This window comes from Convolutriloba macropyga, chromosome 12, assembly GCF_964194025.1.
Source record: "Convolutriloba macropyga chromosome 12, txConMacr16.3, whole genome shotgun sequence".
Lineage (NCBI taxonomy): Eukaryota > Metazoa > Xenacoelomorpha > Acoela > Convolutidae > Convolutriloba > Convolutriloba macropyga.
Window position 1 is genome coordinate 7583577 of NC_134479.1, and position 22515 is coordinate 7606091.

Consider the following 22515-nt stretch of genomic DNA (forward strand, 5'->3'; position numbering starts at 1 on the left):
CTGTCGCCTTTTTGATGATCGTGAGTTGGCAATACTGGGTTGTTTTCTGCTTCCATGTGTAGCAGAATGCTTGGAAGAGACCTCGTTGTTCTCCTCGGCGTTTTCTATTGCTCCATTACCTGTATCAATTACAGTTTCGTCGTTTGGGTCTTTGTCACCAGCCGATGTAGTTGACACTAACGATGTTTGGTTTCCACAATCCTTGCTGAGCCTGTACTGTTTGATCAGGTCTTGGTAGTGACTCCTAGCATTACTGAAATTCGTAAACCCATGGTGACAAGCTTCTGTTTTCGCTATTCGAAGAGCTTCTGCACAAATTTCATCTAGCTTTTCTAATAACCGTTCCGCCTGATCACACAGTATCTGTTTTTCGGATTCGCTTAAATTTTCTGCTTTCAATTTCTCTTCGAGTTCTAACAATTCGTTCGCGATTGGAACATAATCTCCCAATAATTTGTACTCTCTCAGTGTATCTTTCCGGTAGTCGACGACTATTGCGCGACAATCTTCAATGCCTCGGAGATCTGGTACTTTGTCAACTACCCATCGCAAGACCTTCCTCTTTTCTTCTAACATACGCTTGGTGTCATTGTCAAAGCTTTCAAAATACTTTGGTTTTAATAGTAACCTCTGCTGTTGTCGGTTGTCTTCCAAGTTGTCGTATGTCTCGAAGAAACATCGATAAGCACCTTCGGCCGTCATTGTTTTGTTTTGTGTCAAGAAGCCTTCTAGCTCGTTGAGGTATCTGGAGAAGGACTTGAGTAGATCAACTTGCTCTTTCTCTAACGTCTTGAGTTGACCACTCGCCTTCCAATCAGCTGTCTTCCAGTGTCTGTTGGGACTTTTGCTGGCCATCGTTGCTGGTTGTGTTTTGGTCCACCAGGTTGAATCGAAGATTCGTTGTTGTTCGTGCTACTGCTGTTGGTGTCCGGGTTGGCGGACCAAATGTTGCGGCTGCTCAAGAATCTCAGTGGAACCGATATATCACAGCCTGGTTCTCGAGTTTTACGCCGGCCTGGTTCTTCACTGGGTTCGATTGACTAACGATCTCGCAGAAATAATTAGTCGCTCGGACGTATTAAAGGACTGTAACTTTAATTTTGTTGATTGAAGTTAAGAAAATCCTTAGTGATAATCTATGTTCAATCTCGTGCTGAAGTTTGTAAGGCTTCAACCAGTAGCTAGTAATGTTGCTAACTTCTCGTTAAGTAAGCTCAACTAACATATAACCCGCAAGAACATATAACTGCTCTTGGGTAACAGTTTCTAATGGTTCTAAATACAATACGGTTTCACTAATCAAACAATTGGGTAAAAGTAAATAATCAAATATTTATCATTTATAACATCATTGGTACTTGTCTCTGATTGGTTAATCAAGAAAATGATTTAGGTCATTATTTACATAGTAAATGTCAAATTACTGCAATATTTACTTTTGTTGACATAAGCACGGATGGTTATTACGAAGCACTAAATGACTCGAATGTACGGTATTTGAACTTTAATGGTCATCTAAAGTATCATAAAATAAACAACTTAGAAATTTAACAATAAATAACAAAATATCAAAAAATTCCAATTTTGCACCATATAAGTGCTAATAGCCACACTTGTGGGTCTGATGCAATAACTTTCGTTAGGTCCATGAGTAGCTTAGAGGTAACCTTAACCGTCTGCCATAACGTCGGGTTGCTCGGGTTTTGCCTTCCCAAAATCGGGGGGGGGGGTGGACAAATTTTCGGTCCCAACTTGTAAAAATTTTCAGTTTTGACCATTTTTGAGTTTTGACAAATTTCAAGTTTTTTCAGTTTCAAAAGTTATGTCTTGCTATCTGATGGCTTTTCTAGCTCATTTGAAGTGGCGCCAACACTGCTTTTTCAACGCATTTTTCTTGTTTTAAACGAGCTTTATTGCTTATTTTTGCACTAATACAAGCTGTTATCTCAAACTTAATTCAGGGTGTAGAGCTGCCAACAAAAAGTTTTAATCTATGGAATTGAACACATCAGATATTTCTAAAAGTCAGAAACCTTTTTGCTAAAGTGTTTTCGACCACTCTCAATTTTTTTTTACAAAACAACTTGATATTGCATGAAACAATCTTAATATAGGTTCGAAGCTACCAGAAAGCAACAAAGGTAAGGAAAATTGAACAAACTGCTGGCTCGCAAAAGAAAATCGTGAGGCATTTTGTTTTGGTAGTCGATAGCTTGTGAAATCAATCCTAACTCTGTGAGAGCAAACTAGGACGAGGGAAATAACAACTGATAGAGATTATAAAGGCTCTAAGAGGTCTGCTCCTTATTTGTCCTCCTTCCCAATTTTTCTCATTCCCTAGGATGAAAAAGTCCTGAAAATTTTCGTCAAACGAAAAATAGATTGCGCAATACTGGCCGGACGAGAAATGTGCTGTGCAAAATTTTTACTTCCTACTGATTATGTCGAAAATGATTTCAAATTTATCTAGACGACTCATTCCAATTAATTGTTTGTTTTTATAATTCTATTCTTTGAAGTTGGCTTCGACTGGTTGCATTAGTTTTTACATTTCTTAGGTAAATATGTAGAATTGAAGACCCCCATAAATGGAGTATTCACTGCTTGAACAAAAATTACTTTGCTGAACAGTTGCTGCGAGCAGAAAATAGTCTATAAATTTTCTGTACCATTTTCTTGAAGAACAAAGAATGTCGGTGTAAAGAAACTTTTTGCTTACGAAGCCGAGGGGCGTTCAATTGCTGCTTTTTCAACGCATTTTTCTTGTTTTAAACGAGCTTTATTGCTTATTTTTGCAATAATACAAGCTGTTATCTCAAACTCAATTCAGGGTGTAGAGCTGCCAACAAAAAGTTTTAATCTATGGAATTGAACACATCAGATATTTCTAAAAGTCAGAAACCTTTTTGCTAAAGTGTTTTCGACCACTCTCAATTTTTTTTTACAAAACAACTTGATATTGCATGAAACAATCTTAATATAGGTTCGAAGCTACCAGAAAGCAACAAAGGTAAGGAAAATTGAACAAACTGCTGGCTCGCAAAAGAAAATCGTGAGGCATTTTGTTTTGGTAGTCGATAGCTTGTGAAATCAATCCTAACTCTGTGAGAGCAAACTAGGACGAGGGAAATAACAACTGATAGAGATTATAAAGGCTCTAAGAGGTCTGCTCCTTATTTGTCCTCCTTCCCAATTTTTCTCATTCCCTAGGATGAAAAAGTCCTGAAAATTTTCGTCAAACGAAAAATAGATTGCGCAATACTGGCCGGACGAGAAATGTGCTGTGCAAAATTTTTACTTCCTACTGATTATGTCGAAAATGATTTCAAATTTATCTAGACGACTCATTCCAATTAATTGTTTGTTTTTATAATTCTATTCTTTGAAGTTGGCTTCGACTGGTTGCATTAGTTTTTACATTTCTTAGGTAAATATGTAGAATTGAAGACCCCCATAAATGGAGTATTCACTGCTTGAACAAAAATTACTTTGCTGAACAGTTGCTGCGAGCAGAAAATAGTCTATAAATTTTCTGTACCATTTTCTTGAAGAACAAAGAATGTCGGTGTAAAGAAACTTTTTGCTTACGAAGCCGAGGGGCGTTCAATTGCTGCTTTTTCAACGCATTTTTCTTGTTTTAAACGAGCTTTATTGCTTATTTTTGCAATAATACAAGCTGTTATCTCAAACTCAATTCAGGGTGTAGAGCTGCCAACAAAAAGTTTTAATCTATGGAATTGAACACATCAGATATTTCTAAAAGTCAGAAACATTTTTGCTAAAGTGTTTTCGACCACTCTCAATTTTTTTTTACAAAACAACTTGATATTGCATGAAACAATCTTAATATAGGTTCGAAGCTACCAGAAAGCAACAAAGGTAAGGAAAATTGAACAAACTGCTGGCTCGCAAAAGAAAATCGTGAGGCGTTTTGTTTTGGTAGTCGATAGATAGTGAAGACAATCCTAACTCTGTGAGAGCGAACTAGGAAGAAGGAAATGACAACTGATAGAGATGATAAAGGCTCTAAGAGGTCTGCTCCTTATTTGTCCTCCTTCCCAGTTTTTCTCATTCCCTAGGATGAAAAAGTCCTAAAAATTTTCGTCAAACGAAAAATAGATTGCGCAAAACTGGCCGGACGAGAAATGTGCTGTGCAAAATTATTACTTCCTACTGATGATGTCGAAAAAGATTTCAAATTTATCTAGACGATTCATTCGGACTAATTGTTTGCTTTTGTAATTCTCTTCTTTGAAGTTGGGTTCGACTGGTTGCGTTTAGTTCTTACATTTCTTAGGTAAATATGTAGAATTGAAGAGCCCCACCAATGGAGTATTCATTGCTTGAACAAAAATTATTTTGTTAAACAGTTGGTGCGAGCAGAAAAGAGTCTATAAATTTTGACATTTTGTTGAAAAACAAGGAAGGTCGGTGTAAAGTAATTTTTTGCTTACGAAGCCGAGGGGCGTTCACTTGCTGCTTTTTCAACGCATTTTTCTTGTTTTAAACGAGCTTTATTGCTTATTTTTGCACTAATACAAGCTGTTATCTCAAACTCAATTCAGGGTGTAGAGCTGCCAACAAAAAGTTTTAATCTATGGAATTGAACACATCAGATATTTCTAAAAGTCAGAAACATTTTTGCTAAAGTGTTTTCGACCACTCTCAATTTTTTTTACAAAACAACTTGATATTGCATGAAACAATCTTAATATAGGTTCGAAGCTACCAGAAAGCAACAAAGGTAAGGAAAATTGAACAAACTGCTGGCTCGCAAAAGAAAATCGTGAGGCGTTTTGTTTTGGTAGTCGATAGCTTGTGAAATCAATCCTAACTCTGTGAGAGCAAACTAGGACGAGGGAAATGACAACTGATAGAGATGATAAAGGCTCTAAGAGGTCTGCTCCTTATTTGTCCTCCTTCCCAGTTTTTCTCATTCCCTAGGATGAAAAAGTCCTAAAAATTTTCGTCAAACGAAAAATAGATTGCGCAAAACTGGCCGGACGAGAAATGTGCTGTGCAAAATTATTACTTCCTACTGATGATGTCGAAAAAGATTTCAAATTTATCTAGACGATTCATTCGGACTAATTGTTTGCTTTTGTAATTCTCTTCTTTGAAGTTGGGTTCGACTGGTTGCGTTTAGTTCTTACACTTCTTAGGTAAATATGTAGAATTGAAGAGCCCCACCAATGGAGTATTCATTGCTTGAACAAAAATTACTTTGTTAAACAGTTGGTGCGAGCAGAAAAGAGTCTATAAATTTTGACATTTTGTTGAAAAACAAGGAAGGTCGGTGTAAAGTAATTTTTTGCTTACGAAGCCGAGGGGCGTTCACTTGCTGCTTTTTCAACGCATTTTTCTTGTTTTAAACGAGCTTCATTGCTTATTTTTGCACTAATACAAGCTGTTATCTCAAACTCAATTCAGGGTGTAGAGCTGCCAACAAAAAGTTTTAATCTATGGAATTGAACACATCAGATATTTCTAAAAGTCAGAAACATTTTTGCTAAAGTGTTTTCGACCACTCTCAATTTTTTTTACAAAACAACTTGATATTGCATGAAACAATCTTAATATAGGTTCGAAGCTACCAGAAAGCAACAAAGGTAAGGAAAATTGAACAAACTGCTGGCTCGCAAAAGAAAATCGTGAGGCGTTTTGTTTTGGTAGTCGATAGCTTGTGAAATCAATCCTAACTCTGTGAGAGCAAACTAGGACGAGGGAAATAACAACTGATAGAGATTATAAAGGCTCTAAGAGGTCTGCTCCTTATTTGTCCTCCTTCCCAGTTTTTCTCATTCCCTAGGATGAAAAAGTCCTGAAAATTTTCGTCAAACGAAAAATAGATTGCGCAATACTGGCCGGACGAGAAATGTGCTGTGCAAAATTTTTACTTCCTACTGATTATGTCAAAAATGATTTCAAATTTATCTAGACGACTCATTCCAATTAATTGTTTGTTTTTATAATTCTATTCTTTGAAGTTGGCTTCGACTGGTTGCATTAGTTTTTACATTTCTTAGTTAAATATGTAGAATTGAAGACCCCCATAAATGGAGTATTCACTGCTTGAACAAAAATTACTTTGCTGAACAGTTGCTGCGAGCAGAAAATAGTCTATAAATTTTCTGTACCATTTTCTTGAAGAACAAAGAATGTCGGTGTAAAGAAACTTTTTGCTTACGAAGCCGAGGGGCGTTCAATTGCTGCTTTTTCAACGCATTTTTCTTGTTTTAAACGAGCTTTATTGCTTATTTTTGCAATAATACAAGCTGTTATCTCAAACTCAATTCAGGGTGTAGAGCTGCCAACAAAAAGTTTTAATCTATGGAATTGAACACATCAGATATTTCTAAAAGTCAGAAACATTTTTGCTAAAGTGTTTTCGACCACTCTCAATTTTTTTTTTACAAAACAACTTGATATTGCATGAAACAATCTTAATATAGGTTCGAAGCTACCAGAAAGCAACAAAGGTAAGGAAAATTGAACAAACTGCTGGCTCGCAAAAGAAAATCGTGAGGCGTTTTGTTTTGGTAGTCGATAGATAGTGAAGACAATCCTAACTCTGTGAGAGCGAACTAGGAAGAAGGAAATGACAACTGATAGAGATGATAAAGGCTCTAAGAGGTCTGCTCCTTATTTGTCCTCCTTCCCAGTTTTTCTCATTCCCTAGGATGAAAAAGTCCTAAAAATTTTCGTCAAACGAAAAATAGATTGCGCAAAACTGGCCGGACGAGAAATGTGCTGTGCAAAATTATTACTTCCTACTGATGATGTCGAAAAAGATTTCAAATTTATCTAGACGATTCATTCGGACTAATTGTTTGCTTGTAATTCTCTTCTTTGAAGTTGGGTTCGACTGGTTGCGTTTAGTTCTTACATTTCTTAGGTAAATATGTAGAATTGAAGAGCCCCACCAATGGAGTATTCATTGCTTGAACAAAAATTACTTTGTTAAACAGTTGGTGCGAGCAGAAAAGAGTCTATAAATTTTGACATTTTGTTGAAAAACAAGGAAGGTCGGTGTAAAGTAATTTTTTGCTTACGAAGCCGAGGGGCGTTCACTTGCTGCTTTTTCAACGCATTTTTCTTGTTTTAAACGAGCTTCATTGCTTATTTTTGCACTAATACAAGCTGTTATCTCAAACTCAATTCAGGGTGTAGAGCTGCCAACAAAAAGTTTTAATCTATGGAATTGAACACATCAGATATTTCTAAAAGTCAGAAACATTTTTGCTAAAGTGTTTTCGACCACTCTCAATTTTTTTTTACAAAACAACTTGATATTGCATGAAACAATCTTAATATAGGTTCGAAGCTACCAGAAAGCAACAAAGGTAAGGAAAATTGAACAAACTGCTGGCTCGCAAAAGAAAATCGTGAGGCGTTTTGTTTTGGTAGTCGATAGATAGTGAAGACAATCCTAACTCTGTGAGAGCGAACTAGGAAGAAGGAAATGACAACTGATAGAGATGATAAAGGCTCTAAGAGGTCTGCTCCTTATTTGTCCTCCTTCCCAGTTTTTCTCATTCCCTAGGATGAAAAAGTCCTAAAAATTTTCGTCAAACGAAAAATAGATTGCGCAAAACTGGCCGGACGAGAAATGTGCTGTGCAAAATTATTACTTCCTACTGATGATGTCGAAAAAGATTTCAAATTTATCTAGACGATTCATTCGGACTAATTGTTTGCTTTTGTAATTCTCTTCTTTGAAGTTGGGTTCGACTGGTTGCGTTTAGTTCTTACACTTCTTAGGTAAATATGTAGAATTGAAGAGCCCCACCAATGGAGTATTCATTGCTTGAACAAAAATTACTTTGTTAAACAGTTGGTGCGAGCAGAAAAGAGTCTATAAATTTTGACATTTTGTTGAAAAACAAGGAAGGTCGGTGTAAAGTAATTTTTTGCTTACGAAGCCGAGGGGCGTTCACTTGCTGCTTTTTCAACGCATTTTTCTTGTTTTAAACGAGCTTCATTGCTTATTTTTGCACTAATACAAGCTGTTATCTCAAACTCAATTCAGGGTGTAGAGCTGCCAACAAAAAGTTTTAATCTATGGAATAGAACAAATCAGATATTTCTAAAAGTCCAAAACATTTTTGCTAAAGTGTTTTCGACCTCTCGACCTGCATGAACCAATCCAAAAACACGTTCAACACTACCAGCACGCAACAAATTTAAGGAAAATTGAACGAACTGCTGGCTCAAGCAAATCGTGAGGCGTTTTGTTTTGGTAGTCGATAGCTTGTGAAGTCAATCCTAACTCTGTGAGAGCAAACTAGGACGAGGGAAATGACAACTGATAGAGATTATTAAGGCTCTACGAGGTCTGCTCCTAATTTGTCCTCCTTCCCAGTTTTTCTCATTCCCTAGGATGAAAAAGTCCTGAAAATTTTCGTCGAACGAAAAATAGATTGCGCAATACTAGCCCGACGATAAATGGGTTGTGCAAAATTTTTACTTCCTACTAATGATGTCGACAATGATTTCAAATTTATCTAGAAGACTCGTTCGAATTAATTGTTTGTTTTTATAATTCTCTTCTTTGAAGTTGGGTTCGACTGGTTGCGTTTAGTTCTTACATTTCTTAGGTAAATATGTAGAATTGAAGACCCCCATAAATGGAGTATTCATTGCTTGAACAAAAATTACTTTGTTGAACAGTTGCTGCGAGCAGAAAATAGTCTATAAATTTTCTGTACCATTTTGTTGAAGAACAAAGAATGTCGGTGTAAAGTAACTTTTTGCTTACGAAGCCGAGGGGCGTTCACTTGCTGCTATTTCAACGCATTTTTCTTGTTTTAAACTAGCTTTATTGCTTATTTTTGCACTTATACAAACTCAATTCAGGGCGTAGAACTGCCAGCAAAAAGTTTTAATCTATGGAATAGAACACATCAGATATTTCTAAAAGTCCGAAACATTTTGCTAAAGTGTTTTTGACCTCTCGACCTGCATGAAACAATCCCAAAATACGTTCAACACTACCAGCACGCAACAAAAGTAAGGAAAATTGAACGAACTGCTGCCTCTCAAGCAAATCGTGAGGCATTTTGTTTTGGTAGTCGATAGCTTGCGAATTCAATCTTAACTAAGTCAGGACGAACTAGGACGGCGGAAATGACAAGAGAACCATTTACTTAAGAGGCCTGCTCCTTATTTGTCCTCCTTCCCAGTTCATTCCATTTCCTGGGACAAAAAGTCCTGAAAATATTTGTCGGACAAAAAATAGGTTGTGCAACACAGGCCGGACGAAAAATCGGCTGTGCAAAAAATTGTTACATCTTACTGATGATGTCGAAAAATGATTTTTTATCTAGACGACTCATTCGAAAGTACACTGTAAGTTTGCAACTAAATAATTGTTTGTTTTATAAATCTCATTTTTAAAGTTGGGTTTGACCGGTTGCGTTTAGTTCTTAAATTTCACAAAAGAAATGTATAGAATTGAAAACCCTCATAAATGGACATTTTATGCTCAACATGAGCAAAATACGACATGTAGAATGTAGATCTAACTTTTCGACACAAAGCGGCAATGGCCTCCAATTCCTCCCGCCTGAACACTTTCCCAAGTGGGTTATTGGGAGTGTTGATCAGAATCAACTTGGTCTTCTCATTGAAAGCTGCTTCTAACTGTTCCATGTTCACTTTCCAGTCATTAGCCCTCAGCAATCCATCAGAGCTGCTCTTTTGGTCACTTTTGGGAGGTTCCAAGGGAACATACACTGGTTTGGCTCCTGAAACCGAAGACGGTCATAATAATTCAACCCAAAAACATGTAGGTGAGCATTAATCACAAAGACTGACACTACAGATTATGCTTAATCAAGTTTGAAAATAACAAACTTGATTAAGCGTAATCTGTAAAGAATTATTTCACGTTATAATGAGCAGCCACATTAATTGAGTATTAGGGAATCCTAATTGAGTTATTTAGATACGCCTTCCCCTTCAAAAGAGTGGAAGCATAAGGCAAATTGAATTGAATCGAAAAAATTGAATCGAAATTATAAAGGAACCCTAATTATTCTTATTGACGGTAGAGGTTATTCTGGTCAAAAAAGCTGTATCAAGTTTAATTGCAGAGGTAAGAAAACGATTTGAGCTACTAAGTATCACCTTAATTGTCTCAAATTGATACTAACTGATGCAAATTAAGCCTTTTGATTTTGACCAATCAAACACCGCCAATTTGCGCGAACATTTTATCTGAATTAACTAAAACTTCTGTGGGCTATCAAGAATCAGCTAAATCAAAAAGTTTAAGCAAGCTCTTCCTTAGGAACAAAATAAATAACCCACCAACGTCGGCGGATAACTTGATCCCGAACGAGTGGCTTGAAGCTGGCTTTGGTTGTTTCTGGTTTACTTTTAGGTTGGTGCATGGTTGCGCTGTACATGATGAAATTATGGCTGCTAAGCATTATCTGCGAATCGGATACTTAAGAGACCAGCACGCATCTCGCATAACTGCACGCACAGTCACTTAACGAATTCGGAATTTGATCACATTTCTCCCGTCGGGAAAATAACACAAAAAGGCCAATAGTACCAAAATAGTCGCTACAAACTTTGTTTCGAGGGCAATTAATTTGAAGACAGGTTGTCCTCAAAAAACATTCAAATTTTTAGTTGAGGTTAACTCTTGTGCTATTCCGCCAGTTTTTTACTTGAGTTCTAGTACCAAAATGTAATAATAGTAAACTATTCTCCAGTGCTTGTTTATCCATAGTTAAAATTTTATTTTACAAAATAAGCAATAACTTCACCATCAAAAGCACTATAAGATCTACTGATCTGCTTGTAGGTGTCTCTTAAGACGAGGAAAAATTCTGAGCTATGTTTTCCTCAACCAAAGAAACAAACGATATACAAAACTTCAAAATAACAAAAAAACTTTCGGTCGGTTTAAGTAGAACAATTTCACAAAAATAGAAGTTGAGGTCGTAGCTGAGTCTTACTAGATAATCATTACAAGAAAAGAGTTATTCAGCTGTTAATGATTAAACCTTAGCTTGGGGGGTTGTTTTACTTTGTCGACGAAAAATTTATCCAAGCGTAAGACAACCTTCAAAAGTTCTTCCAACTTTGTTTACGATGCATTTTTTGAAATTTTGTGATTACTGCCAATTGCATTTACTGTTTGCTCGTTTCTTGTAGGAAAATGTCGTACATATGCAATTCAGCTGAATTGCATATTCTCAGCTAAATAGGTCTTGTGTTACTCACTTAGATATCTATTTTTTTTAAAAACTGAATCATATATCATCCTGATGATTCCATTAAATTTTTAGTAAATTTTTGCACTGCTGTTCTTTTTGCAGTCGCATAAATTATAATGCCATATTGCAAGACTGGTTTTACATATGAATCAAACATAAACCGACTTGTGTCGTAAGAATTGCTATAGAACGACAGGCAAGGCAATTTAATTCAGGGGCTGTAACCTAGATAAATTTTTGTTTAGGAGTACAAAAAAGGCGACTACTCCGGGATTCGAATCATGGTCCTCCCGATCCCTCACCAGAAACACTACTCACTGGGCTATCAGACCCTCCTTTATGCTATGCTGCAATCGAATTTATAATAGCGACAAGCTTTAGTGAGAACACTAGAGATCACTCAAAAACTCAGAACGAAAGCGTGAAAAAGTCATTTGAGAAGTCAAAGAATGTTCTAGAAAAGCGCCAAAACGGCCAAGCGAAAAACTTGTATACAAAACACCAACACGTTCACAATAATTGCTACGAACTTCGTAGCAATTATTGTAAAAACCACCTTTATTTAAAAAAAAACCAACATTTGTTGATGAAGCATTTTTCTTAGCTTGTAAATGGCACTAATCTGTTTTGAAGAATCAGATGAAAGCACTCAAGCTCAAAATAGATTCCAACTGCTGAAGGTTCTGCAAGAGAACGTAATCAATCACTCAAATATCGAGGAGCCAAGCTGAAAACTGTCACTTAAGATCCAAATCAATCAAATGCAAACATTGTAAAAACCTTAAAGGACACGAAACAATTGCTTTGAAACTCAGTTAAGGTTGAGGAAAGCTCTCCAAACATTTAAAGCATCACTGTTATTGGGAAAAGTCGAACTAATCTATATAACTGATCACAGCACAGTTTGTCAAGCAAGTGAAACTACACTTGGGAGGTCTGTTGTTTAAACAACGAAGTCAGTCAGAAGTAACTTCAACTTGACGGAACACCCACCGACAATCTGATATACCTAAATTACACGAGGGAATTTCAGGGTGTAAGGTCTTCGATAATTTTCATGCCTCTCATATAGTTTAAAGATCCGAGGAGTAAAAGATTGTTCAATGTTCAAAAGCTTTTGGTCGTCTAACCTGACATTCCGACCATGACGTCATAGCAATCGAAGAATGGCTCCAGAATGATGGCCTCGTCTCCTGGACCCAACAGAGACACCAAGATAGCATAGAGAGACTCATAGGCGCCAGTGCTCACCATCACTTCACTGTTTGCGTCTATTGATCTGAAACCAATAATTTCCATGCAAAAAAATACCGGATCAATTCGGTCCCCCCAGTGTTTTTCTGACCACCACGCAAATTATGTAATGCTATATAGCACGTTCCTATTTTGAAAAAAAATACGAACGTGGTGGGGGGGGGGAGGGGGGAGGGGGGAGGGGTCGGAGGAAGCTAATTGCCCAATAAACTTTGAAACTTTGGATGAGACAGAATAGATCCCAATTACCAACTTGGAACTTCAAAATGGGTTATTTCACCGCTAAATTAAAGTAGCTTCTTATGGTAAAATAATGTCAATCGGGGTTCTAAAATGTCCTCCCTGGAACGCTAAGGTGCTATAACGTGAACCAGTCGGTTTTTGGAAGTTACATAAACCACAATAAATAGGGCGTCACAGGGTCTCGTAATGCTTTTACATGGTCCCATGGTGTAATGGTTAGCACCTTGGACTCTGAATCCAAAGATCCGAGTTCAAATCTCGGTGGGACCTTCTTATTATTGAACTTCAAAAAAATTCCAAGTCGTGGAGTCGAACCCGGGCCTTTTGTGTCAGAACCACAAATCCTAACCGCTCGACCAACTGGGAGGTGCTAAAATTTCAGGCATATTCATATATAATCACAAGATACCCTCATGAAAATCAAGAGTTCTTGCAAAACTCGAATTGTCTCAAGGAAGTTCTCATTTCAGGGGCGAACCATGCAACAATAAAATCAACCTGAACTGTGGACGATGCTACACAGCTTAATTGGGTCTTTCCCATTTTAGCCCCCCACTTATCGTAGAAATATGGTAATTGGGTGGGCCATACGTTGTATGGATAGTTTCGTTTGTGGCCACAATAACTTATGCATATTGTATAAATACACAATAATTAACAATTGTGATGCAAAGGACGCGAAAGAATATCACAATTAGACACGATTCTATGTTCATGTTGGCCCTCTTGCAAAAAATCTAAATCTGACAAATTGGTATTTGAAATTTGCTATAATATTTTACTAACAACGGTCCCATGGTGTAATGGTTAGCACCTTGGACTTTGAATCCAAAGATCCGAGTTCAAATCTCGGTGGGACCTCATTATATTGCTGAATTTTCATCCAGGGCACAATAATACATGATGATGGTCCAGTAAATACAAAGTTTCACCAAACTACTATCGAGGTCGCTCCAGTAAAATCACAATTTTTGACAGGAAAAATAATTTAAAACCAGATACAATTCTTCAAATATTATTTGAAATCAAAAACTTGGAACAACCTTGGAAGCTTTTCCCCGTATCCGGGAAAAAATCGAGACTTGTCATTGCGTACCTCTGTAGTTACACGCTTTTTTAAATCTGTATATGGTCAGACCAATTAGCAAAGCATGAATTTTATCATTTTATTCTTGATACCCAAGAAGGTAAAGCATTCTATTCTTGAATTCACGTGATTATTGGTTGACGACTATCAACTCGTTTCCCAATTTCCACGAGGACTGCCCAATTTTTTAGTATATATAAAACTTGCAAATTTAACAGTAAATTGCATCAATCTATTATGTAGTGTTACATAGCACGTTAACTTGCTAAAAAAACATGTGCGTGGTATGGGTTATTTCACTAAAATAGCAGCCTCGATTATAATTAAACAACAAACGGGGGTCTCAAATATCTTTCGAAATTAAGTTAACAATAACTATGTAGATTTGGGAAGTGCCAAAAACCTCAAAAAAGGAGGTCTATCAATATTTGTTTGACGGTCACATGGTGTAACGATTCGCACCTTTTGATTTTCAATCCAAAGATCAAGTTCAAACCTCTGTGGGACCACATTATGTAGGGCATGTGCATGTAGGGCACAATTATATATGATGATAGTCCATCAAATACAAACTTTCACCAAACTACTACCGTGGTTGTTCTATTTTACCATTCAAACCAGATACAGTTCCACAAAAACTTTGTGAACTCAGAAACTTAAAGCAACCTCGAAAGCTTTTCCACGCAACGGGGAAATCGAGCATTGTCCTCGGTCACCTCTGCTGCATTTATTTGCCTTTTTAAATACATATACAGCTAGATGGGCCTCAGACTGAATGCGCTGATGGGCCGCAGACTGAATGCGCTTTAATTTGCATTAAAAAGAACACTTTATTAGCCATAGCAGTCATAACAAGTAACAGAGAGTTTGACAATTGTTATAATACTGCCCGGAGTGTGGTTATTTATTTTAGTACATAAGTGTATAAAATTAAATTAAATTAATTCTTAGCTCGACCAGATAATGTTGATTCGTGAGTCGTGGTTTAGAGAACTTTTTTAAATCTGATAGATTTCCAACTAACCGACCCATCAGTTGTACATTGTTTATTATCAAAAAAAGATTTAATATAAAAAATTTTCAATTCTTTTGAGAAGGTTTTTTTTCAAACCCCTTAGTACTTTAGGAAGTGAGTTCCAATCCTTTGATGCAATTTTTATAATTGAACGTTCTAATTTTTGAGTGTGACATATAGAATTAAAAATATGTCACAGCTAAAGTTTTGTCTGATGCACCAAGTGGTCAAGGTTGTAAAATCTAGAGGATTAAACGCGGGTAAAAGACAGTTTCTCAGTTTCCACATATAAGTGGTTCTTTTCAATTTGATTAAATATTCAACAGGGAGAATAGAATGCTTTAATTTGAGATATTTGGTTGAGTCCATTCTATTTCTAGAGTAACAGGCACGAATGGCCCAATTTGGTTGCTTTCCAAGCTGGATTCTGTTTGGATTAACAGTAATGAATAGTCTAGATGGCTGATAACAAATGCGTTCAAAACCGTTTTCATTAGAAACGTTGGTATCCGATTAGGAGTGTATGAACTGTTTTAATTCCACGCGCCATTTTCTTTAAAAGATGCTTCACTTCGTCTTGAAAACTGAGATTTTTGTCAATATGTACCCCAAGATACTTGACGCTTTTGGACTCTGTAATAATTTTGTTCCCGATTTTTATTGATTGATTCGCTGAAATTTCTGTTGCGGCTGAATAGAATGAATTCAGTTTTTGATGGATTCAATTGTAGTTCTAGACTCGTGAAATATTTGGTCAGGAGTATTACATTTTTTTCTATAATTGTTTTGCACTCTTTTTGTATAGGAGAGGAAGCAAACAGTAATGTGTCATCTGCATACTGTACCACCTCGCAGTTCTTATCAATTTGATCTCGTAGATCGTTTACATAAATATTAAACAATAGAGAAACAAGCACTGTCCCCTGAGGCACACCACGTTCTAGAGTAATCGCATCTGAATTTACGTTATTAAATAGAACCCTTTGTTATATCTCCGAGATGAAAATTTCTATCAGTTTTATGGTTTTAGAGTCGACAACTAATCTTCCTAGATTTTTTAAAAGGATAACATGGTCTATTAAGTCAAATGCTTTTGAAAGGTCTAGAAAAGCAGCAGCTACAATTTTGTTTTTATCTGTTTGATGTCTTATAATTTCAGTAGTATAAACGAGAGCGACAGTTGTAGAATGTTTCTTCCTAAATCCGTATTGAGAGCGACTTAGTAGTTTGTTTTCTTGTAAGTACTCTGTCAATTGCTCTTTGATTAAGATTTCAAAAGCTTTTGAAATTCAGGGTGTTATTGATATAGGTCTGTAACTGTCTGGTTCCTCGGGGTCGTTCTTCTTATAAATTGGGGTTACATCAGCGGTTTTTAGAGTCTCAGGGAAGGTAGAGTTGTTTATGCATTCGTTTATAAGGAAACATAGATGCTTGTTGACTACAGAAACTGCATCTTTTAAAGCCCAGGGGGTAGCGCTGAGGGTCCCTTTGGTTTGTTTCTACTGAGCTTCTTAATGCACTGTAAGCATTCAAATTCTGTAATAAATCTAATCGAAAAAGTTTTGGCTGATCTACCCGCAAAGTCTTCGATATAAGTTTCGTCTGATAATATGAACTTTCCTAGCTGTGAAAACCTTAAATTAAGAAGATTTGCCATTTTCTTGGGCTCCGTGACATAATCATTGACGACATTTTTTAAACTGTAGATATGGTTTCTTCTTCTAGCTGAGTTTCTTATTTCATACATAAGGTTCCAACGTTTTCTGCTATTATTAGATGACATAACTAATGAAAGATAAAATTTGTTGGAATCATTGTTAGATGAGCAGAACAACTTCTGTTTCAATTCGGAGAAGTTTTTGAAATTTTTCGATTTCGAACTAGAGTCACATTCTTTTTGTAATTCTTTGTTTTTCTCTTTCAACCAAGTTTGTGAACGAGCAAAGCATGACTTGTCGTTGCTGATGAACATTTTTTAGTGGCGCGTGCTTTTTGCAGTACTCTAGTGAAAATTTTAGTGAAATGTTCAATAACTTTTGAAAAGTTTGTTTTGTTGCATGTACAAAGCTTTCAGCACCTCATTTAACTGCCACGCCAAGTTTTCTGGATGACAAAAGTTCAACAATCTCAGAACTGGCCTCTTGTGCAATACATTTGGCTATGAGGCGTCGAAAAACTTACTTCGTACCTTACGTACACCTCATTTTGTCTTTTTTAGCGCTGTAAGCAAAGCAGAGAAAACTAAGGATACCAAAAATTAGGTCTCAAAATTATTGGAAATGGACTTCAAGAACCAAATAACTTGAAATCAAATACCTTGGTAAAAAATACCGACAAAAATCCTTAAAAAATCATTTCAAAACAATTCAAATTGTCGTACATGAACCAAAAACCACAATCGAGAAAGCGAAACTCGAGTTGAATTTTTTTCTAACAGTATTTTAAAACAAGATCAACAAAAGCTATTACTTTTTGGTTCCACTTCCCGTTTAGGTATGATCACAATCACTGCTTAATTTTGAACTAAAAATCATTGAACAGATCTTGGCAACTATATAAAAACAAACAGGAATTCCACAAAACAGGAAAATCATTAGCTATTAGGTTTGCTCTCCTAAGCTCTATTTTATATTACCTTTATTACATAAAAGAGGAGGTTTAATTTAGGAAATTGATAATTATTGAAGATTAATTTACTAGATCATCAAATATTCTTGAGGTTTAAATCAACTTTTGCTATATATAAATCAGGCGAAGCTACCAGTCTTTTCATCTCTTTATGATTTGATCAAGAGATCTGAAATTTTAGGGAAAATTTTTTGTGAAACGACTTGTCCTTCCAGAGTCAAAGAAGTCTTAGACACACAAGTTGAGACAAAATGGCAAAATATTTACGTAGAAAGAAAGTGGTCGCAAGAAAATGTCAAGAATATGTTAACTTCTGTACTGGTTTTCTGAATTTCTTTACAATGACTTTTCAATTACAACTACATAAATAGAACCGGGGTTTACTTCACATGAATCAAGACTGAAGTTCAGGTAGTGGCGTAGTATTAACAGGTGAAAGTATAAAATTTACAACGGGAAATAATGCTCACTTTTCGTATCAATCTACCTATCGGAAGCTGATCCTTGATACTGACCTTCCGAACTGTTGTCCATACAAACTGGCGATTGCATTCACCAGCCGAGGGTGTCCATATCCCCTAGTGTACTGGTGTAGGAAGTCATTCTCAGTGGCTTTCAACAGCGCCTGCTTGGCTGCTTCTGGAGGAGGGTAGTCTGGGAAACCCTGGCCCAAATTGCACGCCTGAAATGAACCACAAGATTTTCAAACGCAATCCAAGATGTCCGCGTTGATTTTCTACTTTTTACTCGTAACTTAAAAATGCTATTTTCGTGTGCCAATTAGGTAATTAAAAAAACAGTCACGCTGCTTTCTGCCCAGTTCTGATTTAATGCTCGGTAGAACCCAACACTTGATGCCTTGCGGGCATAGCGAATTGTTGAAACATAAGTCATTACGAGCCATCCCCCTACTTGAATATAGTGCTACCTTGAAGAATTTGGGGAGAAAGGACAAAGGCATCGTATATTTACTATTTAATAAAATCGCTCTGATCCCACACCGAGAAATGTATCGGACAAACAACAATAAAGCTTGTTACTCATTTTGCTTCAAAAATTTCCTGAAATGTCAGTTTTCTGTAATTTAAACCAAATCGACGAACGACCTCCTAAACTAATTTCCCAATATGATGTATTACTTTTTGTCGCTATCTCATGTAAAAGGCAAAAAACTGTCTCAATCTGTGCTCCCCTGCAATTTGTATCTACTAGCTTTGCTTAATGGAAATATTTATCGTTACAGATAACTAAGTGGTTTCATTCTAAAGCCCTTGCACAGAATATATACATTTTTCATTTCGTTTTACTTAAGAGATCAGATTTTGTAAATCTGGGATCTGATTTACAATAAATGAAAAATTTATGCAAATCAATTGAGTTCGATAATACGTTCAAAATTGATTATTGATACGGTAAAATTGCAAGAAAATTTAAACACATAAATATCTGAACCAACACTTAAATGGATTAAAGAATGAAAACATAATCAACTAACGTCCGGCGAATTGCTCTCAAACGACCGGCGAGCGGTTGGCTTCGTCAGTAGCTAGCCACGGGGGGGGGGGGTGAACCGGGGGCTGATGGGGGCAACACTGGGTTGGGGGGGGGGACACTGGGTGGGGGGGGGGGGCAACAGCGCGGTGGAGGGTGGAGGCAATAGTGGGGGTGGGGGTCAACAGGGGGGGGTCTCAACCTCTAAGAACCGCCCTTCACACGATAAGTATAAGTCTCCAAAACACTTTGAGCTGAAACAGAGCTGAAAGGCTCTAAGAGCACTCAATGCCCGCTGGGCGCTAACTGTTTATCCCGATTTCAGGACGAAAAGTCAAAAGCGTCAGACAAAAAGCGGTCAAGCGGAAAATTGCATTAAAAAGACCGACAGGACTAAAATAATTGCTACAAACTTCATTTGAGAGCAATTAATTAGTAGTTCGAGTCACGAAAACGTTTTCACCTAAGTTTTTTAATCAACAATAATAAATACATTATTATTTTAAAACATAAACCGACAAACTTCGGATGAATTGCTATCGAACGAAGAGCTGGTGAGGGGGCAATTCAATCTAGAATGGGTGTAACAAAAATTTGTGCGTCCAAAAAACCGCCCTCACAAACTTAACTACTCGGCTATATAGGATTTCTTTCTATATCACTCACAACCAGTTTGTCTTAGCAATAAAATTTACTTCAGAAGAAGAGCCATTAAAATCAATCTAAAATTTAGAAATCAAGTATGAAACTAAAACCGAATAACGTTGGATAAATTGCTCTAGATCGACAGGCGGGGCCAATTTATTTAGAGGGAGTGTAGCTGACAAATTTTATTTGAAGCAAAACATTAGCCCCCACTGGGGTTCGTCCCGATTCACAGGCTTACATGTTAACAACTAAGAAATACCGGTTTTGCTATTAGATCGCTATTACACAATTGCTTTTTCAATTGCACAATTACACAATTGCATAATTGCTTTTTAAAAACTGTTTATACTTTGAGCTTCTGTGAATCACTTTTACATTAACGATTGAACACGACTAGACATACTTTTAGTCTAAATTTGACAGAGCTCAACAATTTTTTTCCGAAAAAACAATATTCGATTTAGTTAATAATAAACAAAAGCATAATACTACTAATCGCAAGAGTAATTAGCTTGATAATGCAAAAAAAATGTAAAGACAGAAAAAGTGATTATCAAATTTTCGAAACATTTTCACCATGAACTTACTCAACACGTCAACAATCAGTTGACAATTGGGAGAATTCAGTACTGGTCCCAGTCTTTATCCTCGTTTATCTTTCCTAAAGAAGTTTATCTTTCCACTAGACCTTTTCATTCTTCGATATGAATTGTATAACTTCAGATCACTCGTTCGCCTTTTTGTAACCACTCAATGAGAATGTTTGCAATTCAGTGTAAAAAAGTCCACTGATAATACTCTGCCAACCAATTTATGAGGACCTTATGAAAAAAATTGAATTACTTCCGCCGAAATTTGTTGAGAGGCGTGTAAGCGTTCAATTAGACAGTCCTATTGTCCTGCTTGAGAGCACTGATTGTAGCAATGACAGACCACTAAAGTAACTTAACAGATTCGGGCGGATGCTCTGTATCTGGGTGCGCATAACGTACTGGGGTCACAAACGGCAAAGACCCGAAATGAAACTAGAAATCGAATAATTGGCACCGGATTCGTGATGGAAATGCACGAAAAGTGGAAGATTTTTTGGTACTTTCGAACGTCACCTAAGAAAAAACTGGACTGAGACATAATGTAGTTAAAGTGAACCTATTTGCTCTGAAATTAGCGTATTTTTAGCAATAGATGATTTCAGAGCAAATAGGTTCACTTTTACAACATTATGTCTCAGTCCAGTTTTTTCTTAGGTGACGTTCGAAACTACCAAAAAACCTTCCACTTGCACAAACGGAAAAGATCCTTCATTTCTAACCTGATATTTGATAGTCAGTCCCACAATATCTGTCCACACACTTGGACTGAGATAGGGCACCACTAAAGGGTTCCCAAACGTCTTCTTGTAACCCAATTTTGTATCACTACTTTCTGACATTGCTCTGTTGAACGTAACCAATGACCCACCTTTGAGCTCTGCTTTGTTACTACCACTAAAACTGGACAAGTTGGTTCTACAAGCTGATGAATTGATTAGACGAGTTGAGGATAATCGCAGTATATTGTTGATAAAGCAAAGATTGTACGGCGCCGATTGCAATCGTTTCAGGACTGTATTTAACAAAGTTCAGTTCTGAGCAAATATCAAATCTTTTGTCGAATAACTGGACTCGATCAAAGATTCTGCTAAAAAATTATGCTCATTTCTCAACTCCATTTTTAAAAAACTTAGTTTGTGCCGCGCCTCAAAAGAAGAATTTAGTTCTCCAAATAAAGCAAAAATAAGTAAATCATATAAAATAACAAAGAAAAATTTTAAAAATGTTTATACTGAGTATGTGGCAATATGGAGAGGAAAAACAACGGATCCACTGTGGCTCAAGCGTTTTCCCTGGCATAAATGAGTAAATGAATGAATCATTTTTTCTTAATTCGGGGAAAATTTTACTAAGTGTTTTTGGTATTGAATATCTTGAATACATTTGGGAGTTAAACCGTTGATACTATTCATTGCAATTAAAATTACCTAAAGACAACACAGAATAAATAGGAAATAATATTCTGTACACTGCCATTAAATTAAAATTGATCACAAATTAATAAATTACATTTCAATTTTTCTTTTTTTTTAAAATTTACCTATACGAAAAAATCTAGTTTTTCTTGCCGCTATACCATGACCATCCGTCCCACATCAACGCACCTCATCCACCCCACCACAAGTATATTTTTTGAACAAAAGCTCAAAACACCATTTCCAATCCAACAACACAAAAAGAATAAGTCTTGTCTTCTCGCTATAACCAGACACACCCTCACTACCTTCTTTTTTATATCAAAAATGCTCAAAACAGAACTATGTTGACTCATGGGAACAAATAAGCAGAAATGGTAAACAAATAAAAGAATGTTTCAAGGTCTCAAAGACTAAGAACGTTCAAAAGATTTAACAAATAAATACATCAGATGCTGCAAGTACTCAGTACTTAAACACACAGGTTCAGAATCAATTAAGTATCGTATGCAAATGAACTTTATCGGGCAAGTCAAATAAATTAGAGGTCAAATTACCACATCAGAGTACGAGTCACTATATTAACCGATTATCTTCATTCAAGAACCTGAAACAAATATCATTTGAAGCCATATTAATTAATACTTTCCTCTATAATTGATCATTTCAGAATCTTATTTTGATTCGTTCAATAAATTAAGAAAGTTAACAGAATGTCCGCAGGTTTTAAAAATTTAACACTCAATCAAACGGAACGCATCTCCAAAAACCGCATACAATTTTTGCCATCAAAAGATGACAAGGTCGAACTATCGTAATAAAATGAGAAAACTGAACTATCGTACTAAAATGAAAGTTGGAATCAAATTATTTTTTAAAATGTCTTTTCCAACGGTCAAATTTAAAAAGA

General features: G+C 36.3%; 1 protein-coding gene and 2 non-coding genes across 4 annotated transcripts in view; 2 read left to right on the top strand and 1 right to left on the bottom strand.

Annotated features, from left to right (window-relative positions):
- Positions 1-22209, bottom strand: part of LOC142350226 (kynurenine--oxoglutarate transaminase 3-like) — a 48219-nt gene extending 26010 nt beyond the window's left edge. The window contains exons 1-5 of one of the 2 annotated variants that reach the window (XM_075401987.1): positions 21958-22209; positions 20910-21202; positions 17974-18140; positions 12362-12510; positions 9526-9746 (exon numbers count right to left, since the gene is read on the bottom strand). In XM_075401987.1, coding sequence (XP_075258102.1) covers positions 9526-9746; positions 12362-12510; positions 17974-18140; positions 20910-21202; positions 21958-21961 — 834 coding nt within the window. In that variant the 5' untranslated portion in view covers positions 21962-22209. Of the gene's footprint in view, positions 1-9525; positions 9747-12361; positions 12511-17973; positions 18141-20909; positions 21203-21948 lie in introns of both variants that reach the window. The other variant, XM_075401986.1, reaches the window with a different exon arrangement.
- Trnaq-cug (transfer RNA glutamine (anticodon CUG)) lies at positions 12927-12998 on the top strand. The gene has a single exon. It is a non-coding gene; the product is annotated as a tRNA-Gln (tRNA).
- On the top strand, positions 13518-13589 carry Trnaq-uug (transfer RNA glutamine (anticodon UUG)). The gene has a single exon. It is a non-coding gene; the product is annotated as a tRNA-Gln (tRNA).
- Positions 22210-22515: the final 306 nt, after the last annotated feature.